We start from the raw sequence: 14,488 nt of genomic DNA on the forward strand, positions 1-14,488 counted from the left end.
CATAACTAGGGATAGACAAGAATGTCTTGGTGTGTCTAGCATCAGAAACAACGGTGATGAACTGAGAGCTTGGATACATACATGGAATTATGATGTAGTGGCCATTACAGAGACTTGGCTGGCACCAGGGCAGGAATGGTTTCTCAATATTCCTGGATTTCAGTGCTTTAAAAGGGATAGAGAGGGGGGGGGGAAAGGGGAGGAGGGGTGGCATTACTGGTCAGGGATACTATTACAGCTACAGGAAGGGTGGGTAATGTAGCAGGGTCCTCTCTTGAGTCAATATGGGTGGAAGTCAGGAACAGGAAGGGAGCAGTTACTCTATTGGGGGTATTCCATAGGCCCCCTGGTAGCAGCAGAGATACAGAGGAGCAGATTGGGAGGCAGATTTTGGAAAGGTGCAAAAATAACAGGGTTGTTATCATGGGTGACTTTAACTTCCCTAATATTGATTGGCACCTGATTAGTTTCAAGGGTTTAGATGGGGCAGAGTTTATTAAGTGTGTCCAGGATGGATTCCTGTCACAGTATGTGGACAGGCTGACCGGGGGGGGGGGAATGCCATACTAGATCTAGTACTAGGTAATGAACCGGGTCAGGACACAGATCTCTCAGTGGGTGAGCATCTGGGGGACAGTAACCACCGCTCCCTGGCCTTTAGCATTGTCATGGAAAAGGATAGAATCAGAGAGGACAGGAAAATTTTTAATTGAGGAAAGGCAAATTATGAGGCTATAAGGCTAGGACTTGCGGGTGTGAATTGGGATGATGTTTTTGCAGGGAAATGTACTATGGACGTGTGGTCGATGTTTAGAGATCTCTTGCGGGATGTTAGGGATAAATTTGTCCCGGTGAGGAAGATAAAGAATGGTAGGGTGAAGGTGACAAGTGAGGTGGAAAATCTAGTCAGGTGGGAGAAGGCAGCATGCATGAGGTTTAGGAAGCAAGGATCAGATGGGTCTATTGAGGAATATAGGGAAGCAAGAAAGGAGCTTAAGAAGGGGCTGAGAAGAGCAAGAAGGGAGCATGAGAAGGCCTTGGCGAGTAGGGTAAAGGAAAACCCCAAGGCATTCTTCAATTATGTGAAGAAAAAAAAGGATGACAGGAGTGAAGGTAGGACCAATTAAAGATAAAGGTGGGAAGATTTGCCTGGAGGCTGTGGAAGTGAGCGAGGTCCTCAATGAATATTTCTCTTCGGTATTCACCAATGAGAGGGAACTTGATGATGGTGAGGACAATATGAGTGAGGTTGATGTTCTGGAGCATGTTGATATTAAGGGAGAGGAGGTGTTGGAGTTGTTAAAATACATTAGGACAGATAAGTCCCCGGGGCCTGATGGAATATTCCCCAGGCTGCTCCACGCGGCGAGAGAAGAGATTGCTGAGCCTCTGGCTAGGATCTTTATGTCCTCGTTGTCCACGGGAATGGTACCGGAGGATTGGAGGGAGGCGAATGTTGTCCCCTTGTTCAAAAAAGGTAGTAGGGATAGTCCGGGTAATTATAGACCAGTGAGCCTTACGTCTGTGGTGAGAAAGCTGTTGGAAAAGATTCTTAGGGATAGGATCTATAGGCATTTAGAGAATCATGGTCTGATCAGGGACAGTCAGCATGGCTTTGTGAAGGGCAGATCGTGTCTAACAAGCCTGATAGAGTTCTTTGAGGAGATGACCAGGCATATAGATGAGGGTAGTGCAATGGATGTGATCTATATGGAATTTTAGTAAGGCATTTGACAAGGTTCTACACGGTAGGCTTATTCAGAAAGTTAGAAGGCATGGGATCCAGGGAAGTTTGGCAGGTGGATTCAGAATTGGCTTGCCTGCAGAAGGCAGAGGGTGGTGGTGGAGGGAGTACATTCAGAGTGGACGATTGTGACTGGTGGTGTCCCACAAGGATCTGTTCTGGGATCTCTACTTTTCATGATTTTTTATTAACGACCTGGATGTTGGGGTAGAAGGATGGATTGGCAAGTTTGCAGACGACACAAAGGTTGGTGGTGTTGTAGGTAGTGTAGAGGATTACCAAAGATTGCAGAGAGACATTGATAGGATGCAGAAGTGGGCTGAGAAGTGGCAGATGGAGTTCAACCCGGAGAAGTGTGAGGTGGTACACTTTGGAAGGACAAACTCCAAGGCAGAGTACAAAGTAAATGGCAGGATACTTGGTAGTGTGGAGGAGCAGAGGGTTCTTGGGGTACATGTCCACAGATCCCTGAAAGTTGCCTCACAGGTGGATAGGGTAGTTAAGAAAGCTTATGGTGTGTTAGCTTTCATAAGTCGAGGGATAGAGTTTAAAAGTCACGGGGTAATGATGCAGCTCTATAAAACTCTGGTTAGGCCACACTTGGAGTACTTTGTCCAGTTCTGGTCGCCTCACTATAGGAAGGATGTGGAAGCATTGGAAAGGGTACAGAGGAGATTTACCAGGATGCTGCCTGGTTTAGAGAGTATGCATTATGATCAGAGATTAAGGGAGCTAGGGCTTTACTCTTTGGAGAGAAGGAGGATGAGAGGAGACATGATAGAGGTGTACAAGATAATAAGAGGAATAGATAGAGTAGACAGCCAGCGCCTCTTCCCCAGGGCACTACTGCTCAATACAAGAGGACATGGCTTTAAGGTAAGGGTTGGGAAGTCCAAGGGGGGTATTAGAGGAAGGTTTTTTACTCAGAGTGGTTAGTGTGTGGAATGCACTGCCTGAGTCAGTGGTGGAGGCAGATACACTAGTGAAGTTTAAGAGACTACTAGACAGGTATATGGAGGAATTTAAGGTGGGTGGTTATATGGGAGGTAGGGTTTGATGGTCGGCACAACGTTGTGGGCCGAAGGGCCTGTACTGTGCTGTACTATTCTATGTTCTATGTTAAATGGCAGGGTGGGTTTGCTCGGCTAGGTCAGGGGTCCCCAACCTCTTTTGCTCCGCGGACCGGTTTAATATTGACAATATTCTTGCGGACCGGCCAACCGAGGGTAGGGTTGCCAACTTTCTCACTGTGTTTACCCCAAGAAAGACTACGATGACCATGAAGCCTTGCGCGGGCACCTGTGTGCGCATGCGTGATGTGTACGTGTTGATTTTTTTTTTTTACAAGTCGGTTTTGGCGATTGTGTTCAGTGAAACTACACTGTACTGTCACGTACCCCGTTTTGGGAATAAAGAACCAGCAGAGATGGAAAACACTTTGGAGTCCAGTATTGCTATTAACTAATAATATTTATTAGTAACTACGCAATACAGTAATATAAATTACTGTATTTCAAACAGGTAAATCAAACAGGTTAGCAATGATTTTATGTATGTGTGTGTATGTATATATATATATATATATATATATATATATAATATGTATATATGTGTGTGTGTGATATATACGAAAAACCAAGCTTCTTTATGTCTAGGGGTAAAAAGATAGTCTTACGAGGATGAGTAAAGTTCAGATCAGTTCATGGTATTTAGTTGAGTAGTGATGAAGAGAGAGGGAGAGGTTTGAGTCTTCAGGTGAGCTGACGCCGTCGACCTTCTCGTTGTCCTTCGAAATCCTTTAAAAGCCACCGACTGTGACTTTAACAAAGGGGACCGATTTTCTGTGGTGGAGCTATCACCTAGGCGAGGGTGGACACATGGACAACTCCCCACCAGTCAACCCCTTTCCTTTTTCACTGCAGGAGCGACTGATCGATCCGCCTGATCGATCCTCCAAAAACCCACTTTTTCTGTGGGCACAACAATGCTCATTCAGTGTCCAAAACATGTGTCTGACGTCTATCATCTCACCTTCTATTTTATCTTACCGTACTAGATACCAGCTGTCATTCAAATAACGCCTCCTTCCTCTCTCTGTTTAAGAAATGCAAGCAGGCGATGTCCTTGAGAAGTATCAACACGCTGTTGGAAAATCATAACATCGAGTGTCCATCAAATAACGCCCTCGGTCACCATAGCAACTTACGAGCTGCTCGGTGCTGTCTCCAGCTCAGCAGAAATCCAGAAGTTACTTCCAGTGCCTTAAAGTGACAGTCCAACAGTTAGTCTTTGTCTCTCTCTCTCTCTTTCAAAACAACATGTCGGTGTTAAATATCTCTCTGTCTCTGTCTCTGTCTCTCTCTCCAAAACACAGTTCATACGGGTAATTTAGGATCCTGTCACAGTACATACATTATTTCTACTTTATATAGGCTGCGTATTTATTATATCATTCCTGCTTTTACTATATGTTAGTGTTATTTTATGTGTTATTTGGTAGGTTATTTTTTCGGTCTGGGATACTTAGCCTTGACTTTGATCGAGAATGTCGGCAGAGATGTTACATCAAACCTACTTTTCAGCTCACCGTCATTTGTAAGCTGAAAGAGCTGATCATCTTCCTGCGCTGAGATGGATGACACATAGGTAATGACCTCGGTGTGTTCAAGTTCAACAGTGGGTTTGACAGGGAATGAGGAAAGGTGAAGCTGACTCATATCATTTCATATTGCCAAATCGTATCGTTTCCTTGCGGCCCGGTAGCACATACTATGAGGCCTGGTACTGGTCCGCGGCCCGGTGGTTGGGGACCACTGGGCTAGGTGGCCTACTGTTTGATCTGCTCTTCACCAGCAACCCCTGACTTACCTAGCCTAATCACAGGACAATTTACAATGACCAATTAACCTACTAACCGGTACATCTCTGGACTGTGGGAGGAAACCAGAGCACCTTGAGGAAACCGACACATTTCACGAGGAGAAAGTACAAGCTGCTTGCAGAGAATGCTGGGATTGAACTGATACCCCAAGTTGTAATAGCGTTGTGTTAACCTCTTTGCTGCTGTGTCCTCACTTTCTTCGAAAAATAGTATGGCTCTCTTTTGTACTCTATTAGTTTCTTGTACCTCAAACTCAGAGTTGAAAAGTCAGACTAAATTTATTCCTTCTCAATGACTGTCAATTCTACACGTGCATGAATAAGAAGTATTTCCTGACATTAGTTCTAAATTTGCCTCTAAATTTGAAAGCTTCTCTAACAATTTACTTCACAATTCAATTCAGCATTTTCACTTTCCTCCTTATTATAAATCTTTTTAAGGCATTTTGAGTTGTCTATAGACATTTCAGTGTGAGTGAATGATCCTCCTTTATAATAAAGGTCAAAATCTTCACAGAAGCTTTTTAAATTTTCCCTCAATACACAAAATGATTCATAGGCGAAGTAAACATTATTATGAATATACCTCTTACCATTTGCTTTGCAATTCGTGTATTATAACTATGCAACAACCTCTAAATTGAAACAGTATGCTAACACCAATACGAATGATGACTTTCAAAGATACCTTTTCTGGTGTAAATTGTGTTAAATTTATTGGCACAAACAGTGAAGAGGCGAGCAGTGTGGTGTGTTGCAGAATCGTTGCAGATGGATTTCCGATGCTCATACAACTGGCCGAGGTGTGAGGTTGGATTGTTCTGGGTGCTAAGCTGATTTGAAGAGCTTGAGAGCGGCTTCGGGCTGGGCGGTGAGATCTGGGCCCGGAGCACATTGCTGGGCTGCAGTGGTGCTTGGGTCCTACTGCGAGGTATGATTCACTGTTTGGACAATTTAAACACCAGCCCAGATCAGAGGCGAGAGGTGATTTCGCTCACTCTCCGCGGTGTTCACTCCTCTCTCCAGGGCTCCGAAGCCTTTTGCTGCTCCGTTGTTTGGTCAATTCAAACGCTGGCTCAAATAGCCTGAAAAGATACGGTCTCAGGATTGGAGGCGAGAGCCAATTTCACTCCCTCTCCATAGTGGTGGTCACTGCTCTCTCTATAGTGCTGAGGCTGTGAAGAATGTCTCCTACTGCTATGCTCTGTGTCTGCTAATATTATTAACTGATAAGCGAGGCTTTGGGCCTACTCTGGGCTGCTCCGGGGTTCGGATCCAAGGACTCAATTTGGTTCAGAATGTTGTTGTTCGCTTCAATTGTTTGCATGATTTGTTTTTTTTTCTTTCTTATGTGTATCAGGTGTTGGTCTTTTTTATTTTTATTTTATTTTATTGGGCTCTTTCAGGTTCTTTTTTGCCTTGTGGCTACCTGTGAGGAAGGTTGTGTAATTCGTACATTTTTTGATAATAAATGTACTTTGAATATGCATCCACATATAAAAGTTAATAGCTTGATTTTAAATATAATTTTATATATCAAAATGATTTATCAGGAGTTCAGTAAAGTGGCAGTAAAATTTAGTTATTTAAACATATTTAATAGAAGTTGTGATTCACTATTGGTGTGATTTTGGAGATTTGCATACTTTATTAATAGCAAAGAAACTGTTGCCATTAGAAATGGAAGTAAACTGTACTTGGTTTTTGATTTGATCACCAAGGATTGATAAAAATGTATTTGTGGTGTGCATGGTCTCTGCAGACGCCAACAAAACAAGTTGAAGACTATGAAGGCAAACACATATGATGCTGGAGAGAAAAAAAAAATCCTTTGTTCAATAGCTCCTCATAGAATGCCGCTCTGGAACTTATTACAAATGTTGTTGCAGGGAGCAGTTTGTTCCATGACAAACCTTTAAACAAGTAACAGCTCTAGCAGAGTCTTGATGCTCAGCTCAGCATGATTGGGGAGCTGAAACCAAATTTTACCATGGGCAAATTAAGTCTGACCTAACCCCAGGGATTTGAAACTTTTTCCACCCCTTAACAAAATTCTGTAAATGTAGCAATCATAGCCATGCTGCAAATTCATTTGAGGATTTAAAAAAAAAACTAAATATCTATCAAGAATAGAAGATAGAGATTTATAGCACATTATGTACAACAGTGTTGTATTGGCCATGTAATCTACTCTAGAAACTGCCTAGAATTACCCTACCGCATAGCCCTCTGTTTTTCTAAGCTCTGTGTACCTATCTAAGAGTCTCTTAAAAGGCCCTATTGTATCCGCCGCCTCCATCTTCGCTGGTAGTGCATTCCATGCACCCACTACTCTGTGTGAAAAAACTTCCCCCGACATCCCCTCTGTGCCTACTTCCAAGCAACTTAAAACTATGCCCCCTCGTGTTAGCCATTTCAGCCCTGGGGCAAAAACCTCTGACTATCCACATGATCATTGCCTCTCATTATCTTATACACCTCGCTCATCCTTCATTGCTCCAAAGAGAAAAGGCCAAGTTCATTCAACCTATTCTCAAAAGGCACATTATCCAATCCAGGCAACATCCTTGTAAATCTCCTCTCTATAGTATCCACATCCTTCCTGTAGTGAGGTGACCAGAACTCAACTCAGAATAGAGGATGCATGTAGTAATACTAAGCAGATTATCCTGATGGATATAGCACTGACCTAGATGAACAATACATAGTCTGATTCAACTTTACCCAAACAGGCACATTTTATCAGTAGATGCAATTAATCTGACCTGAAGCAGTTACATGGAGACTAAAACACTACAGATGCTGGAAATTGGGAACCCACACAAAGGAGTGAGAGGAACCTAGCAGTTCGGGCAGCATCTGTGGGGGGGAATAAACAGGCAGTGTTTCAAGCAGAGATCTTTCATTAGGACTGGAAAGGAAGGGAGCAGAAACTCGAATGAAAAGGTGGGTGGAGGGGAAAGAGTACCAGCTGTCCAGTGATAGGTGAGGTCAACTAAGAGGGAGATGTGTGGGGGCGAGAAGATGAAGTTGGAAGGTGATGGGTGGAAGAGGTAAAGGATTGAAGAAGGAACTTAGTAGGAGAGGTCAGACTCTTCCTCTTGCAGAAAAATGCCATTGGATCATAAACGTTTCAAAGAAGCAGTATTTAAATAAATGGAGAGACTTTCTTAATTGTTCAGCAAGAACCAAGGCCATCATTGGGGTTGTAACGGCGTTGAGCATTTTTTTTGGGGGGGGGGGTGGTTAGCACACATAGCAAATAACTTCAGCAACTGACTTCAGCCACTAGTCTTCAGACTCTAATATGAATTTTGGATTAAATCTAACTGCAGCTCTGACCAATGAACTGTGAACCAAGTTGATTGGAATACCACACAATACTGATTTAAGTTTGTTATTTGTGTGTATTTGGGTGCGAAGAGGGTGCTGTATAGTTCAAAGGAAGCTTAAAAAGCATGGAATTGTCCTGAATATTTCTGTGACCTTTAGCATATAAAATGCCATGTAGTGTTGGATCGGGCAGACCTCTGGCTCCAAAAGGGTCTCCATCTGATGCCTACTATGACTCACTTTGTCAAGTAAAGAGACTGATTCATACCTTTTTAATACTTCTCGGTGACTACTTTCACGCAAAAACAACAAGAAGCAGATTATCTGAACAGATGTAAGGTTGGGATACTGTTGAGAAGAAAACCCAAAATCTGCTGATGCGAATGATTAGAGGTGGAAAGTCCCTTGAGGGATATCATAGAAGTGGAGCCATAATCAAGTGTTGTGCCAGGAAAGAGTGGGATCGGAGCGTAAATTTCAGTAACCTATCTCAGCAGGCAAACCCGAATTTCTTCTGACATGGACTGACCGTTTGGTTTCTCTGCAGGTGTATTTAATACTGGTATCTGTGATAGGCAGAAAACTTCTTCTGAATGTTTTTGGAAGCTTAGGCATGCCCACTGTCTAGAGAAGACTCAGTGTCAAAAGGTTAGAGGACTTGTGTTTTACTTGCTGTTGGAGTGCACAGCAGTATGCTGTTGTATATTCACTGGGTTCACTGTAGTGGTAATGCTGCAGCTGATCAATGATTAAGTGTAATCAGTAAGGCTGGTCTTTTATAGTACGTCGTGTTGTGAGCAACACTCAGTACCTTTATCAAACTGAAGAATGAGAAATGGCCCTTAACTGTGTAGATGAAGTTGGTCTGAAGAGCCAAATGTATATGGATCTGGGTGTGCTCTTGGAGTTCTGTTCATCGGAGTTGAGTGCACCAACTGGGGCATGTCTTAAATGTTATCACCTCCTGTCTGTCTGCCCAGTACGCTACTGGCATTTAGGGCAGCGGTGAAGATCATCCGTCTCTGGTGAACATCAAGTACGGCTTTTAAAAAAAAGTAATCAACAGTACTGTAAAGTATGGGCGCATGAAGCGGCATCCATACTTTTTCCCCCATGTGGTCTAATTGTTTGGTTATATATAAATGTTATTCCAATCAAGCAGTACAAGCTCTTTCTGGTGCTATTGTAGCTGTATCTTAAAATAAATCGAATCATTTGAAGCAATTTTCTTAGAATTAATGATTATTTTTTTAAAACTATACTTGATGTTTGATATATTTAGGTCATGTTATTGTATATAATTGTTAAATTACTGTCAAAATAGTCTTAATTTACTCAGATCAACTGTACAAACTAATTGTGAAAAATGCATTTAATAGCAATGTCTGTGATTGATTAGTTTAATGATGTGCAACGAGCTGTAATGTTTCACAGCTAAAGTAATGGCTTCTCTGTAGCAGCAATGTTTGGGTTATGATTAGAGATAGTGGCGTCTTTGGAATGTGCGCCATCCAATGAGAACTATGTTCTTGTGAGCCTGAGAGAAGGGATTTCGTGGTCTTTTGTCGGCGAGAGATGAGAGAGAAGACGCGAGTGGAGAGAGTTGGTAGACCACTGGACGGAGTGGACTTGGAGAGAGGGTCCGAGGGTCAGTGACGCGTGGAGGAGGTCGATGGGGAATGAATGGATGGAACCATGAGCTCCAACGTGCATATTAGACTATTTCATTAAAAAGGGCCCTTTTTATTTTTATTTTCTTTACTAACCCTATAGTCAGATTAAGATTTGTAGAGTTCAGTCATTTCATTGCACATGATGTACTGTCTGATATTTTGCGGTACAGATTTGTAACTGGGCAACACATCACACAGCATCCACACAAATGAGGTTTCTGAGTTTGGCTGGGCCAGTCGCTGTCTTCCCCTAGATGAACGCGTGTTGGCCGAACCTGAGGTTTACAAAAGTTTGCCTTCGTGTTTCAATCTCAACAATATTAAGAGTAGTGATGCATTGAATATGTTTGCAATTTTAATGTGCAATAATAAAATTTTGATGCTTAACCCAAATTTTTCCAATACAATTTTAGCTATCAGAGGAAATTTTTTACTCTGGTAGTTGAGCTAGATTTCAGGAAAATTTGCTTGGATATTTTCTTAGGATTCATGACAATTATCTATTGATGAACTCTTGAGGTTGTAGGCCAGTACAGGGGCACAGCTAAGTATCTAGGTGGGGAAAATCAGGATAATGGAGACTGTGAGATTAATATAGGATTTGTGTAAATGGCTGGCTGACTCAATGGGTTAAAAGGCCAGTTTTCCTTTTGTATCTCTGTATGACTTCCTGCATTTGGCTGCTAATCAAATGTGGGTCAGGTATTGTTATTGCTTGAGATAATTTATCATTCTTTAAATCTGGTCCAGAATTGTGATACCTACTGGAGTCCCATTGTTGATCTGCACTGTCTTGTGTTTTAACTCCCAACCACCATGTCAGATGAGTTTAATTCCCCAATGCTCATGAGCTGAAATTGGTGATGGAGAAAGTACAATTTCATCTCTAGCTTGACCTTTTTTGTGTTGTTTGCAATGAGGAACGTTTCCAAATCTGAGCAAATGAAGAACATTTACTCTGTCCTAAAGCTTTCTGTTAGCTAAATTTATCAATCATTGCAGTGTGGTTATCTCTTAGTGCATCCATGAAGGATTGTGTATTACTACAGATTGTGTTGTTATGCAGGAGAGGGGTTAGTAATCATTACTCTCCATCTCTTTCTTTATGAAATTAGTTGAAATTACACAGTTTGAAAGCTGGCACATTTTGAAATCTGCATCTTGCACTGCTGGCTCTCAATATCTCTCATCCTGTATTTTCTTACAATGCAGGGGGAGGCCATTGGTCCATTAAATCTGTCAGCTCTGAGCAATTCCATTTTCCTCCTGTTATTTCCTGCAAACTATTTTCTCTCATATGTCCATTAACTTGTATTGTTCACCTACATGAGGCACTATATACAATGGCCAGTGAACCTATCAAACAACAAGTCCACGGAATGTCAATACCCAGAGGAGGAAATGCAGAAATCTTCAGTTTGTGTAGCATGGTAGCATAGTGGTTAGCACAACACTTTACAGTACAGGGGACTTGGGTTCAATTCCTGCCACTGCCTGTAAGGAGTTTGTACGTTCTCCCCATCACTGCGTGGGTTTCCTCCGGGTGCTCCGGTTGCCTCCCACAGTCCAATGAAGTATCAGCTGGTAGGTTAATTGGTCATGTAAATTGTCCCAAGATTAGGCTAGGATTAAATCCAGGAATTTCCATTTGGTGTGGCTTGAAGTGCCTATTGTGTACTGTATCTCAATAAATAAGTTGTTAACAAGGCCTAAAACTCCTGCTGCAACGTATATGTCTTGGAATATACATATAGAATGTTGCAGCTGTGCACTTATTTTTAAGATTTTATAAAAATTCGGTTATTGGACATGAAAATCGTAGGGGTAAATGTGCCAGCTTTCAATTTATGCATTCAGCTAAATTGATAATGACAGGCCACATCTGCACAAAAATGTACATTACTGTCTGTATTTTTTTTCCCTTGTGTTATTCACCTGCCTTTCTCCCATCGTGAGTTACTCACCAGATGTAGCAGTGCCAAGCAGTGGAAACCAAGTTGCCTATTAGGAAGGTAGTATGAAGTTGAGCATTGCCGCTGAACAGAAAAGAGTATAGCCATGGTTCTTAAAGAATTTCATTTCATTTAGATTCTGTGAATATGAAACAAGTCTTTTGTTCAGCGCTAAATTGCCGACCCTTTTAGATAAATCTTGCAATTAAAGTGTTTAAGCAATGTCTTTAGATTTTCTTGGAAAGAGAATTATGATCAATAAATCAATTAACAGGTCAAGTTTTAAAAAATGTCATTGACCCTTTTGATACATGCAATAGTTGCAACATTGCCTTCTCTATGAAACTCCACTGGGTTTTCAGCAAAGGGTACTGGCTATGTTATTGACTTAGTTGGCTAGCCTTTCTTCTTCTTGCCTTGTATTTCACCTTCAACCTTCATTTTTTTTAACACTCTAAAACATTTTATAGAACTCTATGTAGTAAATTAATCTTAAAGTTGTACTTTTGTAAATAGTGGATTGATTTAAGGTGATTCCCAATTTAAAATGTGAAACATTGACCCCCCGCCCCAAAAAAAATGTTTGTTCTTTGACTATATTGAAGTACTTAAATGCATATTGTTCCTTTGCACAGGGAAAACAATTTCCTAATTGCTGCATCTTTAAGGGAGGTTAGAAAATCTTCTAAAGCCTTAGAGTTCAGTAAGGCTCAATTTTTTAAATTCCTGTTGTGTCTAGTAGCAGCCATTGGAGACATCTCTAAAGGAGCCAAACACCAGTAATTGCCGATAATGTCTTCAGTGGTCATTTTATCATAGTGAATGAAATTAACTGTCGCAGTCTAATGATGTACTGCTACTTGTTAATATTAAGTCCTTGAGACCTACAGCATGCAAACAGGCCTTTCAGCCCAACTTGTCCATGCTGACTGTTGCCCAGTGAGCTAGTCCCATCTGCTCACGTTTGGCCAACAGCCGTCCAAACTTCTCTGCTACTTGTATCTGTCTCAATGGCTTATCTTTGTTGCTACTATGCTGCCTCAACCACTATTTCTGGCAGCAGAAATGTGCACCAGATTTGCTCAATATAATAAGGCTTTCAGTTTCACAATTAACTTTCTTGAAACCAAAATTAATCTTGTTCTGTTTGCCAAATTTAATTTCTTTTCTAACCTGCCCTCCCGCCCGCCCCCCCCCCATACACACACAATCTTCAGTGCATTCTTGAGTTGAAAACTGTATAAATCATGGCACAGAAGTTCAACAAGAGTCATTCTTATAATTATGCATTCTATTGAACAGTGATCTTTATTTTTCATGAAGGGGCCACTTTGGCAAAAAAAACAATGCAAGAGAAAAGCTTACCTTTAGCACAATTAAAGACCAATTCTTATCAGCTTGTGCTTGTATGTTGAACTTTTTTTTCCACCTGTCCCACTCACCCCCTTGCAGCCTCACTTCTGCTGCCCTCACTTTTATTCCTCTTTCACAGTTTCCCCTCTTAATTTTATTTGCTCTTTGTTTCACACTTGGACTACCTGAATAAGTTTTTGTAAACATTCTGTCCTCGTTTCTGTTGCTGGTGGCCAAAAGTGATACAGATTTTAAAAAACTTCTGTTCTGAGGAACATGATTTCATTCTAACCATTAATTTTCGTGTGCATTTTCACATATTCCCATGCAATTGCTTCCATGTGATAATAATTAGTCAAGGGGGGTAAATAGTGTTATGGTATTATATAATTTCAAGTGCTTTCATTACAATTGTCATTATTATTATCTTGCCGTGATATGAAAGTCTAAATAGATTCTGTTTAGAATAAGTATTTTTTGGAAATTAATAATCGACAGAGAATTTTCAAATGAATAAAAGACCTGATACTTAAAATTGCAAACTTTTTTGTTGCAGAATTGATCATTGAGGTAATAAAGCAGAACTACAGACAAGTTCTACAGCAGTATCAAGAGGTAATGGTTAATTAAGCAGTCTGACCCAGTCTACAATATTTGATCGTGTTTCAATGTTCCTCAAAAGCAACAGGTTGCAAATCAGCTTTTGCATTTCACGTTGTAGTAGTACTTGGGTTAGTAATGCTGTTTGATTGTTTGGCATTAACCCATTTTGTTTGTTTTAAATTGGATTTCGTCATTAGTGTGTTTTGTTTTTGAGACCATGTTGTGCATTTATAGCATTTATTTGAATTTTGCTCATTTCTTTTTGCATGCTTCATTACATCTATTTAAATGCACCTGCTTTGGCTGCATAGCCAGAAAAAGTTGTTCTGACGCTACAGGTATATTTATTCCATTTTAAATTACTTTTTAATATGACATGGTAATAGTCCCTCCAATTTTTGACATGTTGATGTTAAGGTAAAGTGTTATGAATAAACGTAAGTATTTAAAAATATTTAAATGCCCTAGTTATTTTACATTAAATTGATATAAATTATAATTGCATTATAATTTAGAATGTATGGATCGGAGAAATAAACCTCTGCTCAAATCTATGTACTTTGTGAGAAAACATGGGTAACCTGATTTGACATCAGACAACAGGATGAATGGGACAAGAAATAATAGAAACATGCCCCTCTCCCGCGCCCCCCCCCCACCTGCCTTTCCTTTGAATGTTTGACTATTTTTCTCATATTGAAAAATTCTTTGCAAAATACTGAAACCAGGGGCAAGGGTCCTTTATGAAAGAAGAGGTGGGGATTCATAGTCATAGTCATACTTTATTGATCCCGAGGGAAATTGGGTTTCGTTACAGTTGCACCAACCAAGAATAGAGTATAAATATAGCAATATAAAACCCATAAATAATTAAATAATAATATGTAAATTATGCCAGGAAATAAGTCCAGGACCAGCCTATTGGCTCAGGGTGTCTGACCCTCCAAGGG

The 14,488-nt window shown here is 40.8% G+C and overlaps 1 protein-coding gene across 12 annotated transcripts in view; it reads left to right on the forward strand.

Annotated features, from left to right (window-relative positions):
• Positions 1-14,488, forward strand: part of prom1a (prominin 1a) — a 166,914-nt gene that overhangs the window by 89,502 nt on the left and 62,924 nt on the right. For all 12 annotated transcript variants that reach the window (XM_072252996.1, XM_072252994.1, XM_072252991.1 and 9 more), the window contains one exon: positions 13,492-13,550. In XM_072252996.1, the coding sequence (XP_072109097.1) occupies positions 13,492-13,550 (59 nt within the window). The remainder of the gene's footprint in view (positions 1-13,491; positions 13,551-14,488) is intronic.

The sequence above is a fragment of the Mobula birostris genome, chromosome 3 (genome assembly GCF_030028105.1).
Source record: "Mobula birostris isolate sMobBir1 chromosome 3, sMobBir1.hap1, whole genome shotgun sequence".
Classification (NCBI taxonomy): Eukaryota; Metazoa; Chordata; class Chondrichthyes; order Myliobatiformes; family Myliobatidae; genus Mobula; species Mobula birostris.